General features: G+C 56.2%; 10 protein-coding genes across 10 annotated transcripts; 7 read left to right on the top strand and 3 right to left on the bottom strand.

Annotated features, from left to right (window-relative positions):
* Positions 1 to 1,167: 1,167 nt before the first annotated feature.
* SPSK_08007 (glycine cleavage system H protein) lies at positions 1,168 to 1,779 on the top strand (the record flags this gene model as incomplete). The annotated part of the gene is made up of 2 exons (XM_016734659.1): positions 1,168 to 1,330; positions 1,376 to 1,779. The coding sequence occupies 2 exons, from the start codon at positions 1,168 to 1,170 to the stop codon at positions 1,777 to 1,779; spliced, it is 567 nt and encodes a 188-aa protein (XP_016591225.1).
* Positions 1,780 to 2,256: 477 nt separating this feature from the next.
* Positions 2,257 to 3,294, bottom strand: SPSK_07740 (hydroxymethylbilane synthase; the record flags this gene model as incomplete). The annotated part of the gene is made up of 1 exon (XM_016734397.1): positions 2,257 to 3,294. The coding sequence occupies one exon, from the start codon at positions 3,292 to 3,294 to the stop codon at positions 2,257 to 2,259; it is 1,038 nt and encodes a 345-aa protein (XP_016591224.1).
* Positions 3,295 to 4,196: 902 nt separating this feature from the next.
* Positions 4,197 to 5,924, top strand: SPSK_07351 (microfibrillar-associated protein 1; the record flags this gene model as incomplete). The annotated part of the gene is made up of 1 exon (XM_016734015.1): positions 4,197 to 5,924. One exon carries the CDS (start codon positions 4,197 to 4,199, stop codon positions 5,922 to 5,924), a length of 1,728 nt encoding a protein of 575 aa, XP_016591223.1.
* Positions 5,925 to 9,728: 3,804 nt separating this feature from the next.
* On the top strand, positions 9,729 to 10,237 carry SPSK_08053 (cipC-like antibiotic response protein; the record flags this gene model as incomplete). Its single annotated transcript, XM_016734703.1, has 3 exons — positions 9,729 to 9,747; positions 9,832 to 10,150; positions 10,213 to 10,237. The coding sequence occupies 3 exons, from the start codon at positions 9,729 to 9,731 to the stop codon at positions 10,235 to 10,237; spliced, it is 363 nt and encodes a 120-aa protein (XP_016591222.1).
* A 779-nt stretch (positions 10,238 to 11,016) lies between these two features.
* SPSK_07415 (tRNA (adenine-N1-)-methyltransferase catalytic subunit) lies at positions 11,017 to 12,617 on the top strand (the record flags this gene model as incomplete). Its single annotated transcript, XM_016734078.1, has 2 exons — positions 11,017 to 12,373; positions 12,412 to 12,617. 2 exons carry the CDS (start codon positions 11,017 to 11,019, stop codon positions 12,615 to 12,617), a joined length of 1,563 nt encoding a protein of 520 aa, XP_016591221.1.
* A 130-nt stretch (positions 12,618 to 12,747) lies between these two features.
* SPSK_10815 (uncharacterized protein) lies at positions 12,748 to 13,062 on the top strand (the record flags this gene model as incomplete). The annotated part of the gene is made up of 1 exon (XM_016737083.1): positions 12,748 to 13,062. One exon carries the CDS (start codon positions 12,748 to 12,750, stop codon positions 13,060 to 13,062), a length of 315 nt encoding a protein of 104 aa, XP_016591220.1.
* Positions 13,063 to 13,092: 30 nt separating this feature from the next.
* On the top strand, positions 13,093 to 13,491 carry SPSK_08117 (prolyl oligopeptidase; the record flags this gene model as incomplete). Its single annotated transcript, XM_016734760.1, has 1 exon — positions 13,093 to 13,491. The coding sequence occupies one exon, from the start codon at positions 13,093 to 13,095 to the stop codon at positions 13,489 to 13,491; it is 399 nt and encodes a 132-aa protein (XP_016591219.1).
* Positions 13,492 to 17,532: 4,041 nt separating this feature from the next.
* Positions 17,533 to 19,392, top strand: SPSK_07280 (efflux pump antibiotic resistance protein; the record flags this gene model as incomplete). Its single annotated transcript, XM_016733944.1, has 2 exons — positions 17,533 to 17,841; positions 17,938 to 19,392. The coding sequence occupies 2 exons, from the start codon at positions 17,533 to 17,535 to the stop codon at positions 19,390 to 19,392; spliced, it is 1,764 nt and encodes a 587-aa protein (XP_016591218.1).
* A 707-nt stretch (positions 19,393 to 20,099) lies between these two features.
* Positions 20,100 to 20,402, bottom strand: SPSK_08173 (uncharacterized protein; the record flags this gene model as incomplete). Its single annotated transcript, XM_016734811.1, has 1 exon — positions 20,100 to 20,402. The coding sequence occupies one exon, from the start codon at positions 20,400 to 20,402 to the stop codon at positions 20,100 to 20,102; it is 303 nt and encodes a 100-aa protein (XP_016591217.1).
* An 82-nt stretch (positions 20,403 to 20,484) lies between these two features.
* SPSK_08116 (uncharacterized protein) lies at positions 20,485 to 20,883 on the bottom strand (the record flags this gene model as incomplete). Its single annotated transcript, XM_016734759.1, has 2 exons — positions 20,485 to 20,773; positions 20,816 to 20,883. The coding sequence occupies 2 exons, from the start codon at positions 20,881 to 20,883 to the stop codon at positions 20,485 to 20,487; spliced, it is 357 nt and encodes a 118-aa protein (XP_016591216.1).
* Positions 20,884 to 21,377: the final 494 nt, after the last annotated feature.

Genomic DNA, 21,377 nt, shown 5'->3' with positions numbered 1-21,377 from the left:
AAGGACTGCTTGCTACGATTTAGCGTTTGCTTTTGCCAAAGAGCCTGCAGGAACGCGCCACTGAGGCGGCCAAGCGAGTGGCCAAGAACGAATGGGAAGCCAGGATGTCAGTGCACTCTAACAGCGTGGAAACTCACGCGACGCGACGCGCCATTCCTGGAATGGGCGTCGGAGGGCACAAAGGCCATGAGACAGAAAAAGAAGAAAAGACCAAGTTTAGGAGGGCAATGAGCAAATATGAGTGAACGACGAAGCCCGAAATATACACGTATGTGTCGTACGGGGCGAGGACGACGGATAGATGGGAGAGGTGGGAGCCAGTGCCTGGCTTTCGTCTCTCTCTTATCTGCCTCCTCCCCTGCTGTGCGTCTTCTTTGCTATGGACCAATACCCCGCGGCCAGGCGGATGGCATTGTCCCAATTTTAAATGTCCCAGCGGTTCTTTCCCATGCCGTGTGCGAGTGAACAGGCGGGCTGGCAGTCTTGATGCTTTTTGCAGCTTAGCGCATATGGGTCTGAATTATTGGTTCAGCGTATCTCGGAGGGTGATTTCCTGACGGGCCGCCAGCATGACTGTGATATTGTTGACAAGCCGTCAGGTCGTCTGGCTGTCAGGCCGCCACGGTAAACTTATGTTCCAGTTGGTGAACCCAGGCATGAAATGACTACGCAGACCAATTTGGCGCCAAACAGGAAGGTGCCTGCGACTCTGCCGCGGCAAACCGTGGTGCTTTCTCGTTTTAGTGGCATTTTCCCTCCTGGGATGCTGTCTCCTGCCGTTTGGGCCAGTGGTCCGGATTCGTCCGCCCTGCAGCCAATGGAAACGGAGCTTTCGTCAGTCGAGCAATTGGTAGCCATGCGTTCACAGGGAAGGAGCTAGCCCAAGTCAAGAAAGACTGCTCAGATAGGAAAAAACCTCCACCAAGCTCTGCCGTATCTGACAAAAAGTGCCCAGTAGCAGCGTTTTTTCACACCTTGAGCCGGCGGCGCTTTCCATTGTCGTTCCGACTTGCTGCCCCTCCCATTTTGAACTCACTCTCGCCAACTGCTTCTTAACGACCACCTTTTCTACAGCCACCTCGTCAACGGTCTCCTTTTGTGCTGCGACATTCACATCCGCTCTCCTTTCCGACTCCTTTCCGACCACCGAGAAACACACATAACACAATGGCTGCCTCGATTGCCCGCTGCTGGACGGTGGCGGCCCGGGCATCGGTCCGCCCAGTGGCCCGGTCGGCCGTTCAGTTCCGTCCGGCCATGCCTTCTGCGCGAGCCTTTTCTGTTTCGGCACAGTGTGAGTTTGCGGAGGATTTGGGGCGTGAAGCCATTCGTAGGATGCATACCGTTTGCGTGGACTCGTACTGACCGCTTCCAGTCAACGTCCGGCGATACACCAAGGACCACGAGTGGGTCGACCTGAACGCCGACAACACGACGGGCGTGATTGGCATCTCGGAGTTCGCCGCCGAGGCGCTGGGCGACGTTGTGTACGTTGAGCTGCCGGCCGAGGGCAAGGAGGTGGGCCAGGGCGATGCGATTGGTGCCGTCGAGTCGGTCAAGTCGGCCGCCGACATCAATGCGCCGATTGCGTGCAAGGTGACGCACGTCAACACCAGCCTGGAGGAGACGCCCGGCACGATCAACCAGACGCCCGAGGACGACTCGGCAGGTGGCGGCTGGATTGCCAAGGTGCAGCTGGACGAGCAGGGCGTCAAGGAGTTTGAGGAGCTGATGAGCGCCGACGAATACAAGGCATTCACTGCATCGGAGGACCACTAGAGTGGACGGCGAAGGCTGACCCGGCGTACGAATGCATCACCTTTCTTTCCATCTTCTTCTTGGTCGTTTAATGGCGTTGGTGCCACTGCGTTGGTGGGACAGCTGAGATCCATTTCAACAATTGTGAGGCTGGATAGCAAGGGTAAACGATAGATAGACTGACAGAACAAAACGAAAAACGGAAAGCCAAGGCTGAGCCGACGTCGAAAGACGGGCCTATGAAAACAAAACGAAAACCATGAATCATATGCACGTCCAAACGATGCAACAATGGCGCGAGCAATCTCACTTCAACGATGACCCGGGGATTTGTATTTTAGAAACCTAACGTACATGCAACAACGATTTTTTCATGTCCTAAAGAACCTCTTGGGACCTTCTTCTACGATTTTCTAGCCTCGTGACTCATGATCGCGCAGTACGTTCATGTATGTAGCGTATGGGGACGGTTCCTCCTCTGATTCAGCGTCTCTTCATCTACGCCGTCGGCGCCGGCACAACCGCCGGGGGCGGCACCCGGTTCTTGTTGATCTCGTCGAGGATGGCCTGTGCGCCCATCTGGACCATGGTGCTCGCCACATGCAGGCCCAGCGCATCTGCCTCCTCGACTGTGGTCACGCGCCGCTTGGCCGCCGAGTTCACCGCCTGCCGGCCGTCGAGGCTGACCACGGTCGCCTTGAGCTCCAGGTCGCTCTTGTCGTCGCCGCTCCACTGGCACTCTACGCCGATCGGCACGCTGCAGCCGCCCTCGAGCGCGCGCATCACGGCGCGCTCTGCCATGCACTCGAGCGTCGTCGGCTTGTGCAGGATGGGGTCGAGCAGCTTCTGCGTCTGCGCATCGCCCTCGCGGATCTCCAGGGCGAGCGCACCCTGGCCGACGGCGTACAGAGTGCCCGAGGTCGAGTCCTGGAGGTACTGGGAGATGCGGCCGTCAAACTTCATGCGCTTGAGGCCGGCGGCGGCCAGGATGATGCAGTCGTAGCGGGGGGCGTCGGCGGGGCGGTTCGGATTGACAGAGTCATCGAGCTTGCGCAGGCGGGTGTCGATGTTGCCGCGCAGGTCCAGGAAGGAAAGGCCGGGATAGCGGCGCTTGAGCTGGGCAGACCGGCGCACGCTGCTGGTGCCGACAACGCTGCCCGCGGGCAGCTGGCCAATTTCGGTGTACTGGCTGCCGACGGGGAAAATCACGGCGTCGCGGGGGTCCTCACGGTCCAGAATAGCACCGAGGATGCAGCCGGCGGGCAAGGCAGTCGGCATGTCCTTGGCACAGTGGACGACGAGGTCCAGGTCGCCGGCCACAAGGCGGGCCTCGAACTCGGAGGTCCACAGGCCCTTGCCCAGGTTGGGCAGCGGTGTGACCTTGTCGCGGTCGCCGGCGGTCTCGCGAGCGTCAATGACAAAGTTGACTCCCGGATTGGCGGCCTCGAGGGCAGCAACAACAGTCTCGGCCTGGCGAACGGCCAGCTTCGAACTGCGAGTTCCGACGCGGACGGTCGTCGGGGCCGAAGAAGCCATTGTGGCGTGTGGTCGTGTGCGGGGTGTATAGGGGGGGTCGGAGGTGGTATGGTCTTGGTCTGACAAGACTGTTGTCTGCTGGGAGCGTTGCAAGCAACACGCGTTTCTCGTCAGGTGGTTGGATGTTGTTTCGGCAAGGCTAGAGATTTTGTAGACAGTATGGGCGCATGTCGTTCGGCACTGACCAGTACCCGTTGGCGGCCTTTTTGGTGGGGTAAAAATCCAATCGCCGGCCGAGCCTAGCCAAGACACCCAGACACCGTGGAGAATCCCGCCTCTCTGAAACTGCGAGATTTCGAAATAGATTGCTAGCACATGACGAGGGTAATGCACGTCAATGCCGGTGTGTAACACTCTAGATGTTGGTCCACGAGCGTTTAAGGATTCGGCATACGCTGCGATGGGTTCTAGACCATCGTTGCTGTATAAGTGGAAGCCTGCATTTGTCACCAGAAACTAGAAAACAGGGTGGACACGCTCAACAGACTTTTTTAATTTATTCATTTAAACGTCATTGCAGCTTTTGAATATACCCTTGTATCCTGTTGCAGCGCATTTACATTCTCAACTTTCTGTCGTTGTGTTGACATTTGAACGTTACAAGATGTCCCTGGACTTGCATGTGAGAATGCTGTAAAGTCCGGCAGAACGCTGTGAGTGGTGGTTAGTGCCTGGATTGCACACTAACGCCACTATGGATCAGTGGGTTACAACAGTGTTGGGCTGCATTATTGATAAGGGAGCCGTGAGTCCTTATCGCTGATCGCGGACTAAAATTGTGAGATGCTGGACACTGCGGTCTGTGACGTTTTTATCGACACGTCCACATCCACGGCACCACACCGCCAACACCGCCCAACGTCGCCGCCCATATCGAGAACGCTCCACAAGCTTTTTTCAGTATGCCGCCGAAACCGATGACCAGGCTCGTGCGGCCGGCGCGGCATCGGGCAGGCAAACCGTCAGGCGTCGACTCGGACTCGTCGTCGGAAGAGGAGAGCGGCAGCGAACAGGTCACCACGGCGGCCTCCAAAGCAAAGCGGCCGCCTCCAGCAGCGTCTTCAACTGCTTCTGCACCGAAGCGGACGGGGCCCGGACGCGTTGTGACACACGCGACGCTTGCGAGTGTCATAAGCCATGACGACGAGCAGCGGAGACGGCGCGCCGAGCTCGAACGAAAAGCGGCCGAAGAGGGCTTTGTCACTGAATCTGAGGACGAAGACGATGGAAAAGCCCAAAACACGAATGCAAAAAATGGCGACGACAGTGGGAGTGGAGACGAAAGCGAGGAGGACGACGATGACGAAAGCGACAGCGGCACCGACGAGGAGAGCAGCTCAGACGACGACCTCCAACCACCCAAGTTTGTCCTGCCCAAGTATATGACAAAAGCACAACGAGAAAAGGCGGCCGCCGCCTCGTCTGCGACAAAACCAGACTCAAACGAAGACGAACACGACGAAGAAAAGGCGGAGCGGGAACGCTTGGCGGCGGCTGACGCCCTCGTCGAAGAGCAGATGCGCAAGCGGGCCGAGGCGCGGGTGGCCAGCAAGAGCAAGAAGATGTGGGAAGACTCCAACGAGGCTGCCGCGGCGGCAGCGGCGGCGGCGGCGGCAGCGGCCCTGGCGGCCAAGGCCAAGACCAAGGCTGAGGCCAGCTCGGGCTCCGATGAGTCGGACTCGGACGGCGAGGGCAACGAGGCCGCTGCGTCGGCAGCGGCTGCAGCGGCTGCGGCCGCCGCCGCACTGCTCGATGTCGACACCGAGGACGACGTCGACCCCGAGGCCGAGTACGCCGCGTGGAAACTACGCGAGCTCAAGCGCATCAAGCGGCAGCGCGAGCGCATTGAAGAAAAGGAAAAGGAGCTTGCCGAGCTCGAGCGGCGCCGCAACCTGACCGAGGAAGAGCGCAACGCCGAGGACGCCGGCCTGCTTGCCAAGCAACGCGAGGAAAAGGAAGGCCGCGGCAAGATGGCCTACATGCAAAAGTACTACCACCACGGCGCTTTCTACCAGGATGCCAGCGCTGCCGAGGGCCTGGACAAGCGTGATCTGATGGGCGCGCGGTACCAGGACGCGATCCGCAACCCGGACCTGCTGCCCAAGGCGCTACAGATCCGCGACGTGACGAAGCTGGGCAAGAAGGGCGCGTCCAAGTACCGGGACCTCAAGTCGGAGGACACGGGCCGTTGGGGCAGCGGGCTGCTGGACGACTACCGGCCAAACCAGAACAACCGGTATGACTCGTGGGGTCGTGAGCGTCCAGGCTACGCGGAAGGTGGTGGCGGTGGCGGTGGAGGAGGATACCGCGACCGCGGCGATGGTGAAATCAAAGGTGCGAATGCCATTCCGCTGGGTGAGCGCAAGTCCCACACGAGCAGCAAGCGTGACGATCGATACCGCGACGATCGAGATAGCAGCCGACGGGATGCAGATGACAGAGATCGTCGACGTCCAACATCGAGATCAAGATCGCCACGACGCGACCGAGACCCATACAGCAGCTCTAGGGACGAGCGGAGGAAGCGGTCTCCCCCATCACGAGACCGGCGAGACAGTCAAGATCAGGACAGAGATCGGGACCGAGATCGACACGGTGGTTCCGACAAGAGGAGGCGGGTAGAGACATAGCCGGCTTACATCTTCATCAATACCATACATTTCAGCGCAACTCTACTGTACCGGCGGCAATTGCCCCAACACCGAACTTGGCATGAGACATTCGCAGTCTCCGCATGCCATGAGCGTTGTGCCATCACATCTCAGCACTGTCGACCATTGCATTTGTTTGCGTGGTGGCAGGTTTCGATTCGAACATGAAAGTCCAGCTGGCACTCTCCTAAGGCTCCCTTATTCATTGGTTTCCACCAGGTTCGGCGTGGCTTTGGAGGCTGCAATAGCCTGCCCGGGAGGGAGCCTCATTAAAGAAGAATATCGATGCTGCATAAGCTCGAGGCTGTGGTTGCTGTGGAGCATGACTGTCCTGGGGTCGTGCTTTGACTGTGCGAATATTACTTGTCTCCAGCCGAGTGGGGATCCAGCGCCCTCTGTCGTGTTGGCCTTGGCTGAGGTACACAAAGATACAAAAATGCCATCTAGGTGACCTGTTTTCTTTACTCCTCCATTGCGTAGCTCCCTTGAACTCGAACAGTTTTCAGACAATCTATTCGGTGCCTGGTCAGAGAGCTTGGAAGCAAGACACAGGCACAAGGCACATCAAATCTTGCTCGGAGCTTGCCCAAAGCTTATTTTTTGGTCCTGCATTGAAACGTTAGTTGCAGGGCAACGTCTGCATGTGTCCCTGGGCGGAAAATAGTTACAACATACTACTTGGAGCTGAAGGCGGCATGTCGGAGACGAATAAAGTTTCCTAAAAATAGAAGGCATTTTCATACTGTGTAGGTAGTTGAATTATACTTGCTTTCGACTATTTCCACTGTGGGATTACCTACATAGTATCACATCGCCACCGCGTTCAAGAGCTTAACACTTGCGACACTGAGCCACGAGCTAGTGGGACCATTCAACGAGACCCAATCGACACTGAGGAGAGGATGCAGGGCGCGTTTCACGGTGTAGCCTGTGATGCAATGTCCTTTCGTATGTGGAGGGACGCGAGGTCCGTGGACGAGGCAGCCGCGTATCGCCGGCCGGAGGCCCTTTTGCTGGCGGCCTCTGGCAGTTGTGCTTCGCCCCTGCCTCTTGCGTACGAGCCATGCTTCCATGGAAATGAAAGGGGCAGAAAGGGAAAGAATCCTCGAAGAGTTCTGAAAAGCAATGGCTGATCGACGGCCGTGCCTTCCCTTCCGCTTTGCACATTGTGAACCACACTACGTAAAGAGAAAGTGCCAGGGGTAACAAGAAAGCAAGAGCAAGAGGGGTCGGCCGCAGCATCCTGCCTCCTCTGGACGGATGCTACCATGAAAAAGACGTGCTATACATCGTCCTTCTTTCACCAAAGATGCCATCACGCCATGGAGTGACACTGGCGCATGAAACGGCACGACGTGATGGAGCAGCCGTGCAGTCAATGTATGTCAGATTCGGATTCAGATTCAGATGCTGCAAGGAGATGCTGCAAGGCCGGCGTGTGCTGTTCCCATTGGCCCGCCACGAAGCTCGCTCACCCCACGCCGCAAATGCCATGAATTGCTGCGTTCGACGCCTCTCATGAGCTTGTTTCAGGTGCTCGTGATGTAATGAGGGACAGTGACAAAGTGCAACCACCAGGTGGCAGCCTTGAATCTAGGATCGGCAGTTGCCAGACCCTCACATCGACCCGTGGGACCTCGGACCCATGGAAAGCTGAAGAAGAGCACAGAAATCACAATTAAACACTTGACAGCTACCAAAACAGGGAACAATCGCGAGTTCCTCCAGTGCCTCAAAGACTACTGAACCAGCGAACTCCTATGGTTGGCTTGTGAAACGAGACGGCGCTGGCACTACGGAGACTTCAAGACGGATGTGATGTACTATAGGACTAAACTAGCTCCTAGTAGATAAACTGTAAGAGACGGACCTGGCCCAGCTGAAGCACGAGCTCCGCAGCATAAACGCCATCTATCATCGGCGGGGCATTTTGTCGTCAATTGGTCTCTTTGGACCCTCCCCTCCCCGATTGACCAGATCTCGCAGTTGTATCTGTGATCAACGTGGAGCGGTCTCGATAGACAGTATGCGTCAGGCAGTGGAGGATAGCGGAGCCAATGCAAAAGAAGTTCGTCTGCTCTGAGCGGAAACAGAACGAGCCTTGCACACTTGGCTTCAAAAGAAGGAATTGAAGCTGGGAATATACGGCACACTAGGAACAGTGAGATCGACTTCTAACTCGACCAAACTCACCCAATCCACAGCCCTCTTTGCCTGTGACGTCGAGTGCAACCCTGCGAGCCCCTTCCATTTGGACCCCTCCGAGAGCTTTCATACACGATGGGGCCATCGATTCTCCAATGGCATCCAATGCGGCAGCTCAGGCTTGACAGGGTTGACCAACACCTCTCAGCTGCGTCGTCATCTGCTGCCTCTTCTGGCGACATCAGACTGCACATCGCAGCAGTCTAAATCGCTTGGCAATGGCCCTGATCAAGTAGCCACTCGAACCACTGAAGCGAGTGCCAACTGACAAGGTTTCTTGGCAACGAAACAAACACCCCACATGGGCAGCGCGGCAGGACAGGAACGCTGCAGAGGACAACTGGACAAGCTGACCAGTGACCTTTCGGAGACGCGCTTGGAACAATCAAGCATTGCGGGTGGCCTCTTGGCAGGGTATTGGCACCAAAGCGACAGGGCTGCCAGGAAGATCGGGGGCGCAAAGGAGGGGAGCCAAGAAAGAGAGCTATGGGGAGCTTGTCGTTGCCATCAGGGTTTGACTTTGAACGTACTTTCTGTTGAGCAAACATTAAGTATCCTTTCTGCCATTGTTAACTTTAACGCCTCAATGCTCTCCTTGCAGGAATGGTCTACTGAGCACCGACAATGCTAGGACAAATTAGAGTTGCTGCAACCTGCATTCGCTGGCTGATGTTGAACTAACGCCGCCAGCGACGCAGCAAAGGACAAGCGTCGGCGCGATCAGGAAGGGAATACGTAAAAAGGGGTGAGGATGAGGGGCAGGGTCAGCGGCCAACGAGGAGGGAAGGAGGGGCCCAGGTCTGGGATTCTGTGGATGGCCAGACGACGACAGCACGACAGACAATCAGCTAGGAAATGACGAAACGAAACGGGGCGAAGAGAGGCGGCAAAAGGAGGGCGCCAAAGAGACAGCAAGCAGGCACCGCCACCTCCGTCTCTGCTTCTCCTCGCGCCTGCCGTTGGTGAGGAAACAAAGACGAGCAGGCAAGCACCAGTGATGCAAGCGAGGCAAAGTGATGCAAGAGCGAGTGAGGAGCCAAAAAAAGAAATCGCGCGAAACACTTCCGGGCAGGACGAAGCATGAAGGCCAGCGGCGCAAGCAAACAGGGATGGGCTTGGAAACGATGCGCTCCCCCCCGGCCTCAGCCCGTCCACCCAACGAGGTTCTTCTGACCTCGTTTCGTCCACACCACTTGCATGTGGGGTGAGCCAGCTTCGTTGCTGCAGAAGCTCTCTCCTGCCAGGCTGTGGGGTTGTCTCTTCGGTCCCTCCTGCCCTCCCTCCTTGCGATGTTCCAAGTCGTTCCTGCCTAGTTGGTGCTGCCCACCTTTTTGGTCTGCAACTATGAGCTAACAGGTCGCGGTTTCGTCGTCCGTCAAAGTGGTACGAAAGAGGGGTGAAGCTTGGGATCTCAAGTCGACAGGTATTCTGTAGTCAATGGGTATTTAAAGTCCATCTCCCTCCCCCTCATCGTCCCCCCTTTTCCCTTGTCTCTCTTCTTCTTGTCTTCATCCACACATCTTTTCTATACACTACACTACCAAACACTTTTACACACACCACCCCCTTACATTCAAAATGGGTTTCTTCGGTTTTGGTAAGACCCTTCTCCAGCTCCAACATCAACGGCAAGGGGACATGAACACATCGACACATGGGCACATGCACTAACACGTCTCAGACGAGTCTCGCGATGCCCGCGACCAGGTCTACAACAACGACGACCACCACGAGGGCTCCCTGAGCCACGAGCTCCTGGGCGCCGGTGCCAGCTTCGCCGCCATGCACGAGTGGGAGAAGCACCAGCGCGCCGAAGGCAAGACCGTCAGCCACGGCTTCGCCAAGGAGGCCCTTGCCGCCTTCGCCGGCGCTGAGGTTGACAAGCTGGTTGAGACCAAGGGCCTCGACTTCATTGACCGCGAGAAGGCCAAGCACCACGCCCGCCAGAACGCCGAGCAGCTGTACGACCAGCAGTACGGCAACCAGGACAACTTTGACCCGTAAGTGAAGCGTCGAGGGCCGAGAGAACCAATGCATCATAGGCTAACATGACAATCTACAGCAACCGCCCCGGCCCCAACTACTAGATTGCCTAGTACGACGCTGGCATGACGTTGAACGGTCTGCCATTTAGGAATGGAAATAACTGAAATGAAATAAATTTGGATGATTTACCATCTGGCCGTCAGACTGTTTCTGAACGAGCAATTCAACTAAAACGGCCACGAAATACGTGTTTGTGATGTGAATGTGAATTCTAAATGGAGTTGCCAAGCATTGCAGATGCCAAGCAAAGCCCGATCTTCCCATAGCTCCAATGCTGTCATCTCGTCGCTCCCAATCGTAGGATATGTCACAGCATTCGCGTCTTGTGACACAACGTCACCAGCTTTGCTAGTCGTAAACAGCTCGCGCTCGTCATCGTTAATCGGACTGCTGCTTGGGCGTCTTTTCGAACCACGTAAATCTACAGAATTCGACTACAATGGTTCAGGGGCAGCGTCGTCGTCAGGGAGGGGTCAGGGCATTCAGGGGACATGGTCAGGGACAAAGAGGGGTAAACCGGACAAGACCAGCTAAGCTACGAGTTCGGTGAGCGCGACGCAAAGACGCGGCGTTTCACTACCACCACGTCATCGGCTGCCGTCAGCCAGCCCCACTTTCAGCACTATGGTATTAAATGACTAAGCCGTATTTGATCACGTGAAAGTACGCCAAAAGCGACTTCTTATCGTACCTTCTTATCGTGCACTGCATGCCGTGAACAGCTCCACTAAAAAGTTTTCGAGACAGTTGATTGAGTTTGTGGTTCAACAGAACCCGACGCACCATAACACGAACGACACGGCTGCTCCCCCCACACAACATGTCGACCTCTTCCTCCCCCTTTCTCGACCCGGGCCCGTGCACCCGCTCCGATGCCCTCGCAATCGTCCAGCTCTCCCGCGACAACTACCAGCCCATCTACCTCCACGATGCCGCGGGCCTCGAAGTCGACGGCTACGCCGAGGGCGCCGTGCTCAACACACGATTTGGCTCGTTCCCGCACTCGACCATGATTGGTGTGCCCTGGGGCTCGCAGGTGCGGGCGTCGATCGTGGACACGGGCTCGCGCGGTCGGAAGCGGAAGCGGGCAGCGGGCAGCCTGGGAGGAGATGCCGCCTTGGCAGCGACGCCACAAGACAGCACACCGGCCGACACGCCAGCCGCGACGACGCCGTCGACGCCAACGGCAACGACAGCGACTGGTGCCACCCGTCCTCCACCACCACCGCCACCACTCGCCACCGCCGCGAGCGGTTTCGTACACATCCTGCCACCGACGCCCGAGGTCTGGACGCTCAGCCTGCCGCACCGCACACAGGTCGTATATGCCAGCGACTACAGCTACATCTTGCACCGTCTGCGGGCACGGCCGGGCACGCACCTCATCGAGGCCGGCTCGGGTAGCGGCAGCTTTACCCATGCTTCCGCACGGGCGGTCTACGGCACGTCGACAGCCGCCACCAAGGGCGCCGCGGCGACGCCAAAACGACCGGGCCACGTCTACAGTTTCGAGTTCCACAACGAGCGGTACCAAAAGATGAAGGCCGAGCTCAAGAGCCACGGGCTTTCGGGGGAGGGCGGGGACGATCTGGTCACCCTGACCAACCGCGACGTGTACGGGCACGGTTTCTTGTTGGACGACGGCACGAGCCCCGAGGCCGACGCCGTGTTCCTGGACCTGCCCGCACCGTGGCGTGCCCTGCAGCACCTGACGCGTGCCGCCACGGCCGACGGCAGACCGTCGGCCCTCCACCCGCGCAAGAGCGTCCACATTTGCACCTTTAGTCCCTGCATCGAGCAGGTCACGCGCACCGTGTCGATGCTGCGCCGGCTGGGCTGGACGGACATTGACATGGTCGAGGTGGCCAACAAGAAGATTCTGGTGTACCGCGAGCGGCCCGAGCTGGTGAGCGGCAAGGCCAGTGCCGGGGCCGGCGCGGGCGTGGGCGGCGGCAACAATGTGCCGGCGCCGCGGGACGTGGGCGAGGCGGTGGCGCGGCTCAAGGCGATTGAGACGCGCACACGCGAGTACAACCAGCGGTTCTGGCAGTCGCGGGAGGCTGGCACTGCTGGTGCTGGTGCTGGTGCCGGTGCCGGCGCCGGCGCCGACGCTATGGACGTCGTCGACAAGGCCAAGGAAGAGGAGCCCGCGCCGCAGGCGTTGCCCCCCACAAAGCGTGGCTGGACGGCCGCCTAACAACACGCGTCGAGCCAGAGGTCAAGACGCACACGTCGTACCTGGTGTTTGCGGTGCTTCCGCGCGCGTGGACGGCCGAGGACGAGGCGGCAGCGGCGGCGCGGTGGCCTGTGGGCCGCGAGCAGGCCGTGATCGGCGCGGTGCAGCGGGATGTGCGCAAGGCCCAAAAGCGGCTGCAGATGCAGAACAAAAAGGAAAAGAAGGCACAGGAGACGAAGGCATAGAGGGGACACAGACAGCGGGGGCAGCACAGGGGCATGCGGGCCAATGCAGGCGGTGCCACCATACTTGCATAGCGAATGATTTTCTATTCTACATGTTGATGCCAATTGCATCGAAGCGCGCACGATCGTGATGCCGGCATCCTTGAACGACACATACTACACGCTGGGAGAATTGCGCTGCTGGGTGGCTGTCGCACCAAAGGCGTTCCCCCCACTGGCCATTTTGGGGAAAGGCTCTAAGCGGCCGGTCGCGCCCTTTGGCATCTGCCGCCGAGACGTCGTATTCCGAAGCGAAGCCGAATGCGAGAAACCTTGTTGGAACGGCCGGTCGTCCCCGCATCCACATAACGCAACAGCGCATGTTGTCCGTATTCCGTATTCGCATTCTACAAAAACCCTACACCGCGCCCTAAACCTCTTGACCGAACATCAGCGTCAGCCTTGACATTGCCTGCGCGCCCTCCCCCAACCGACAATGGCCCTCGCATCCGCGCATGTCCGCATCGCGCGGCCCACCAACGACATCCACGCCCTGCTGCCGTTCTACGTCGACGGCCTGGGCTTCTCTGAGCTCTTCCGCTTCAATGGGCACGACGGGTTTGACGGCGTGATGCTGGGCCTGGCGCAGGCGGGCTACCACCTCGAGTTCACAGCCAAAGCGGGCCACGACGCCGGCCGCGCGCCCACCCAGGACAACCTGCTCGTCTTTTACCTGGCCGACGCGGCGGTGTTTGACACGGCCGTGGCGCGCTTGACGGCGGCCGGCTTCCCGCCCGTCCCGGCCTTCAACCCGTATTGGGATGCGTGCGGTAAGACCTTTGAGGACCCGGACGGCTACCGAGTTGTGCTGGTGAAGGGACCGTCGCCATTTTGAGAGGAGGATGATTGGATGGTGGGATAAGGGCGGCTGTGGTGATGCTATAGTGATGCGACGGTGTGTTGAAGCACATTTGCTAAAACGTATGAAGAAAAAAAATAGTATACCCTACGCAAAATTCATGGTATTTTCTGTCAAATGAAATGGTGATTTATTTGTTCTTGCTCCTATGAATCATAGTTTTTTTTTTTAGAAAAAAAAAGAAAGAAAGAAAGAAAGAGAGAGAGAGAGAAAGAAGAAGAAAAGAGATTTTTTTTTTAGAGGAGATGAACAAAACCCATCAGATGATAACTCTGAACATGAAAACAGTAAAGTCATATGAAAAGATACAAGACCTTCAAGGCTAAATCATACTAATAAAATCAAGATATAGGAATACATGGAATGTACCTCATTCTCCGACCCCCATTACTACACAATTCTTTCAAAAAGCCTACTTTGTTGTACACATAAAGTAACGTGCCTTCGGGCCTTCCCGCATCTGACCAGCCTCAAAGTCGAGCCAGTCTTTGTCGTTTATCGCCTTTTCGTTTTATCCAGCAGATCGGTCTCTGTGTATCTTACATCGGGTGCAGACGGTGAAGGTGTGTGTCTTTGCAGCCCCAAATCCCGATTGCAACCGTCCTTTGCCCCGTAAGCTACGCCAGCACGAAAACGAACGCGGCGTAATTACCGGCCCATGCAATTGCAAGCTTCTTGGCCCAGCAGTGCAGCCGTCCTCGGGTCGGACTGCAGCTTTCTGATTCTCTTCTACCCGAATACGAAAGGGCTGCAGTGGATCCATGTGCAAGAAGAGCCGTGGTGTGTAGGACGGAACGGCAACCGATTACGATGGCCCAGAAGCGACACCGTGCGTCTGGCCAGGTATTCGTTCACGGGGTTCAATGCCCGTTTTGTATGGAGCATCTCTGTTGGGAGTCCCTGGTAAGCTGTTTCACATTTTTCTCGGGTGGCTTTCTAGGTGCCTGTGTTTTTGTGTTTGTCCCCCACCGTATTTACGCACATTGTTTACGCTCAACCCCAAGGCCGATGACCATTGTAGATTTGGTGGTCACAGAAACTTCTAGCGTCTTCATGCAGCCTCGTCCCTTTCATTTCTCCCGTTCCTTCGTCCGCCGCCGGGAATCAACTACAAAGCCTGGCCGGCAGAGGAGTCATAGGTTATGGTGTTTGGGGACAAGTGCGGATGAACTCATAATGAGAAAAGACCGAACAAAACAGGACCAAAAACAGAAACTCGCCGATAGCAACACGCCCCTCCTCTCCACCGTCTAACGCGTTCTGGTCTTTTATCTCATAGTATATTGTATTTCGTACAGGCGAGTAGGTTATGTACCGGTGAAGACCATGGAGGCAAAGAGGAAAAAAATAACGTGTTATGGCGTTTTTGGCGTTTGATGGGAGCGTGCACGGGCGGGACCTGACGCTAGATTGCAAGCGAACAAATGGGAAGAGGCGAACAAGAGAAGCTTGCTTGTAGAATGGAAAAGGCTCAAGTTGCTGGGGCACTGGTTCGTCGCTTTGCCGCTGGACAACGGAAAGTCTGAAGGGAAAAGGGTGGTAACGGAACGAAAGAAAACCGTAGAAGAACACGACTGACAAACGATACGAGACAACAATACTTTGTACAAAGAAGTTGAGACACAGGCCAAACTGCCCGAGCAAGACTAACAATAACGAACGAGGCTAACATGCCAACATGCTAACATGCCAACATGCTAACAAACAAACATGTGCATAACTGTGATGACATGCTGACGCGGAGTTTGGCTAACACCGGAGACTTTAACGACGTGCCAACAAATGTCTCCGCCGACGGCAAAAGGACCCTGCAGACGCCAACACGGGCTGGAGCTGTGAGCCAGCCGACAATAACGGAGTACGGGAGTCAAAGACTGCGACGCGCGAGGGTCAAGGCTGAGGCATATCGTGAATACATGGACAACAGCATAGACAGGCACTGCCGATGCCTGACTCCATTGTGCTTTCTTCGCCTTTCAGAACAGCTGCGATCGTCCGTCACCTGTCTACTCCCGTATTGCCGTCTGTCATCCGTCATCTGCAATCCGTCAGACAAACACGAAGGCGCGTGAGAAGAGTCGAGAAAAGGGAAAATGAGCGACAGTCATCCAGAGAATGACTCTGGTGTCTAGGGCTACGAACAAAGAAAAAAAAAGGACAATGGACAATGACAATTGGGCGGTGTTACGGGGCTCGTTTTTCGCCGACTTTGATCTGTCATCATTTTTGCAGGGCTGCCTACAGTGGAACGCAGCAAGGAACCTGTTTCGGCCGTAAGTTCGGGTCGAGAGACTGCAAGCATATTTGTACGTTTGAGACAACGCCCCGGAGCGGGTTTCTAGGGGCCCCGTCGCTATGGTCGCCCAGGGATTGGGTCCATTCCTCTGACATAATTTCAGCGTGCTAGTGCTGGTGCTAGCGCATGCCATCCACCGAACGGAGCCCACCCACGCCGCCGCATTGGTCAGGATCGGAGGAATAGATAAAACAACAAAAAAAGCAACAAAACGTGGGACGGGGCAAATCTCTGTTACATGGTTTTAAGGCTTTTCTCCGACCGGCAAAGGGGCTTATCGCCTTGGGCTTTGATCCTCCTGGGCATGACTACGTGTATCTTACTTAATGTGCATGGCCACAGTACAGGCGACGATGGTTAAGTCCACCATACTCCGTACATCCGCAGGGCCAAGCTGTGTGCTGTATTTTGTAAGATTATGCTGTATGTTGTAAACAGGGCGTAATTACGATACGGCATCTTCCTATTCGGTAGCCAAGGCTCTGACGTATGGGTTGTCTTTTGCGTTCATGTGATGACGCCCTTTGTCGTGATTGCCCTCCTTGAGTGGCCTGGATTCACAGCCCTGTCGCGTACGGAGAGTTCTCCGCAGTATTTTGTATGTTGTACGATGTCTTCTCTGGACGTCCGCCCTTTGACTTTTCAACTCTCTGACCTGTCAACTCTCTAACTTTTCAACTCGACCCGCCAACCAACCAGGTATCCACGTCAGTGGGTCCCTCTGCCTTGCGAGTCTGGGCGCGTCGGGGCACGCGAATGGCAGTGGTTTGTCTGGTCTGCGTGGTCCAGCGTGTTGGATTGGCTCAGAATGAGTAAATTGCTCCGGCAAACTGTGGATTGCCAAAGTGACTGTGGACTGCTGTGGGTTCTCTGACGCTCTCGTTTTGCTGACAAGGCCGCGAAAGTCAATCTCACCGACCCGTGCGTGCACGCCGTCGCAATTCTGCTGCCTTTCGCCTCCTTTCCAGACATGCTTACACAAGAACATAAGAATACTGGGCCGGCGGGCGTGAAAATAGACCAACAGACCAGCACGCCCCCGTTCTTTGTCGCCTCCTTCGGCCGTCGATTCGGATTTTACTAGACCGTTGCTGCTTTTTCTGTCTCCTTTGGCGGCCGCTGCTGACGCCTTACGGCACAACCGTCCAAGCTCCTTTACATCTCAATCCTTTTGTCATGCTGGCCCCGTGTTTGTCATTGTCAGATATCTCTACAAAGTGGACCGTAGCTGTCTTGGTTTTTTCGGATCCCTTTTTCGTCCGGTTGAGGCGTGAGATTGATGGATGTTAAACGGGGGGGGGGGGCGTGTCCAATATGTCCCCTTTTGCTATGGCGTTATGTTGTGTCTTTCTCCGTGCTTTGCTCATTTTCTCTCATTTGGAAATCCAAAGAATAGGACAGCGCCCCCTGGAGTGATTTTATTACTCTTATTGTTCTTTTTTGTATTTTTGTTTCAACGGTCAAGCATCCTAAAGGAATTTACATATATATCTGTGTCCCCATGTCCCGTTGGGATCGATCGTGTATTTTCGTTTTCCGTTCCTTTTCTTTCCCAAGCCAACCTTGATTCGATCTGTTCACATTTGATCTTTGGTCTTTTGATCTTTGCCATCTTATCTTGTTATCAACAGGCCAGGTCGACATCAACATTGCCAGCACAACACAACAACACAACAGCACGACAACACAACATCGACACCAGGATCAGCTACACCCACGCCATGTCTTCACCATCCAGTGCCTTGGCCGTGCCGGCCACGGCGCACAGCGCCAACCAGATTGCCTCATCACAGGCTTCGTACACGTCGGTCGACGCAGAGAAGACGGACGTCGAGCAGGGCGACGTGACGGATCTCGAAAAGGACCGCCGCGGCGACAGCGGTGACGTCGACGTTGAGGCGACGGCCGAGACCAAGGAGGCGCAGGCCGCCGCCAACAGCGACGAAGACGACGACTACCCGCACGGCGCCAAGTTGGGCTTCATCGTCCTCGCTCTTGCTCTGAGTATTTTCCTCATGTCTCTGGACTTTGTAAGCGGCCACCTGGATCTAGCCCTCTTTTTATTTCTTTTTTTTTTTTTATATTTCTATTACCTCCTTTTTTTTCTGAGCTTTACTGACCAATAGACCATTGTTGCTACTGCGATTCCCAAGATCACGGACCAGTTCCACGGCCTCGGCGACGTGGCCTGGTACGGCTCTGCCTTCTTCCTGACGGTCGGTGGTTTCCAGTCCACGTGGGGCAAGGCCTTCAAGTACTTCTCGCTCAAGTACACGTACCTCGCGTCCATTGCCATCTTTGAGCTGGGCTCGCTGATCTGCGGTGTGGCGCCCAACTCCAAGGCTCTTATTATCGGCCGTGCCATTGCTGGCCTCGGCGCTGCGGGCATCGGCTCCGGCTCGTACACCGTCATTGCCGTGACGGCCCCGCCCCGTAAGCGCGCCATGTTCACCGGCCTCATCGGCGGCGCCTACGGCATTGCCTCGGTCATCGGTCCCCTGATTGGCGGCGCCTTCACCGACAAGGTCACGTGGCGCTGGTGCTTCTACATCAACCTGCCCATTGGCGGCATCTCGGGCCTGATCATCCTGTTCCTGTTCACGACGCCCGCGCGCGCCAAGCCCGTCGAGGCGCCCATGCGTGAGAAGCTGCTGCAGATGGACCCCGTCGGCACGGTGCTGGTCATGGGCGGCGTCATCTCGTACATCCTGGCGCTGCAGTACGGCGGCCAGACGGCGCCTTGGAACTCGGGCAAGGTCATCGGCCCGCTCGTCGCCTTTGTCGTCATTACCGTCATCTTTGCTTTCTGGGAGCGCTACAACGGCGAGCGCGCCATGATTGTGCCGCGCCTCGTCGCCAGCCGCAACGTGTGGCCCAATGCCGTCTTCGCCTTCTTCTTCGCCTCGTCCTACTTCACCCTCATCTACTACCTGCCCATCTACTTCCAGAGCATCGACAACGTCAGCCCCACGGCCTCTGGCGTGCGCAACCTGCCGCTGATTATCGCCGTCACCATCGGCACCATTCTGTCGGGCGGCATCATCTCCAAGACGGGAATCGCCACGCCCTTCCTGCCGCCCATGACCGCCATCGCCGTCGTCGGCACGGGCCTGCTGTACACCCTGGACATTGGCACCGGCAGCGGCAAGTGGATCGGCTACCAGGTCCTCGCCGGCCTCGGCTTCGGCTACACCTTCCAGATCCCCATGATCTACGGCCAGGCGACCGCCAAGAACGAAGACCTGGCGCCCACGACCGCCCTCATCATGTTCTTCCAGACCATTGGCGGCGCCTTTATGCTGTCGGCCGCCCAGTCCGCCTTTGTCAACCACATGGTCAACGAGCTGCCCAAGTACGCGCCGACCGTCAACCCCATGCAGGTCATTGCCACGGGCGCCACTGAGCTGTGGTCCACCTTCCCGCCGGACGTGCTGCCCGGTGTGCTCCGGGCGTACATGTCCGGTCTCAAGATCTCCTTTGCCATTGCCATTGCCGGTGTGGGCTCGGCCTTCGTGGTCAGTCTGGCCAGCAACTGGAAGCGCATCAACCCGGATGCCCTGATGAACGCCGGTGCTGCGTAGAGCGGAAGAAGAGGTCGACGCTTTTTTTTTTTCACTTTTTACAACACCTGCCTGGCGTCTGGTTTACCGGTCATGGTTTCTGGCATTTTCATCGTCTCAATATACCTTCTCTACAATAATCTATTTCGCGTTTTAAGCGTGTCCTTCTACCTTATTATTCCCTAATTCTTGTTCTTTTTCCCTTTGTTCTCCTTTTCCTTTTGTTTCCAACACCGGCATTTTTTGTTTATACTGTGCTTGGTTGTCTTTAGACAGCTCTTGTTTACATAGGATTTTGGGTTTTGCATTTTATCGCCAGCGACATAATAGGGAAGACGATGGGGCGGCTATTCACCATTCACTCGTTTTACCTCTCAAGTACCAACTATAGACTGATTATAAAAACATCCTGGCAGGCGTTTTTGGCTACCATGTTTCCTCATCATTGTTTCCTGTTTTATTGAAGATTTTCAGATTAGACAATAACAACTACCATGCCATTTTGAAACCTTCATTTCCTTGCAGCGTTTTGTTGGCAGTGAACTCGTTGTGGAGACGACATTTCGCTGCTTGCTAATATTCATGCTCCTGCTGATGTGATACAGTCGTTTGTCGAGATGGAGTCAGACACTGCGACACTGACGGTTGGATATTAGGCCTTGATCACCCTCTACCCAATAACAGTTCTACACGCGTGTGACACCTACAAAAAGGCCTCCTGAGCAGTCTCACACGTCTGATGGTGGACAGTCGACCCATTTCGACTGTGCTGACGCTGGCACAGCGAGGCACCCGGACACCATTGGCCGAAAGCCGGGCTTTGGCACGGGGCATCTCACCTTATGTCCGTCAGCACTTGTCCAGGGTGAAGAGGGAAGTTGGTTGGGAAAACGGGAAGCGAGAAGCGACGCCAAGGACAGAAAATACGAAGCCTGTCGTGTCCATGCTGTGAAGATGTTGACGATGTGTCTTGGTCGAGTCTGTCTCGATGGCATCGCATCAGAATGGTATCGCTCGCCTGCAAAAGCCATTATCATGATCCAGCACGACTATACGGCCTGGTGCCTCCTTGCTGCCGACTCCCGGCTACCATGTTGTTGCTTTACATCGTGTCTACACATTTTGCCTGTCAGCTTGGGTGTGACTCGGACTCTCCATGTCCTCCGTCTTATTGCTTCGTTTCTCGCTGGCGCCACCACACGACCAAAAAGCATACTTTGTACGTTGTAACGCTTCACCATATTTGCGGGAGAATGGAGAATCCACGGAGCATGGAGCATGGCATGCAGTGGTCTTATGCCCACCGACATCGAGCAACAGCCGTGTAGCCTCAGTCGAGTTATGGGCGCGGGCTGTTGAGAACCCCGTACGCTCCGTCCAAACACGCTTGCCTGGCGGATGACTGAGATAGGCTGGTGAGCATCGTCTCACTTGTGCATCTTACGTTGTGCTTTGAATGCACCAGCCCGTCTGTGGGATCCGGGCTTCTGCCCCATCTGGACATTGAGCCATCTTGGCTGCCCGGCTTGCCATCCTTTTTGCCGTTCGACGTACAACATACACTACAACATCATCTTATCTCCAGGGGCACAATCAAAAAGACACAACTCGACACTCAACATTCAACACTCAATACACAATACACGCCCTGCCAGGTACACGCCCTGCCAAGTACACGCCCACCAACCACACCAGTGGCTCGGACACCCATGCCCGAGCCCATCTTAGATCATACACGCTTACACTCTCTGACCCCCGTTTTGGAATTGACCGGCCGGGCCACGGAATTGGCATGGAATGGCGCGCAAGACGGGCCTGGCCAGCGAGTGTCTGTAGTGGATGGAGGACGGGTGCATTGGGGGCCAGGCCTAGCCGAGCGAGGTCGTAGGGCAGGATTCGCCAGTTTTTAACCGCTGTAGCTTACTGTAGCGTTTCGCCTTGGGCCAGCCCTCGTCGGAGTTGTGTCGAGGTTGGGACCTTCCGAGTGCACTATCTTATTTGCGTCC

Source organism: Sporothrix schenckii (genome assembly GCF_000961545.1).
Source record: "Sporothrix schenckii 1099-18 chromosome Unknown Cont41, whole genome shotgun sequence".
In the NCBI taxonomy this organism is placed as follows: Eukaryota; Fungi; Ascomycota; class Sordariomycetes; order Ophiostomatales; family Ophiostomataceae; genus Sporothrix; species Sporothrix schenckii.
The sequence above is the reverse complement of the archived record's forward strand: the minus strand, read 5'-3'. Positions and strand labels throughout refer to the sequence as shown.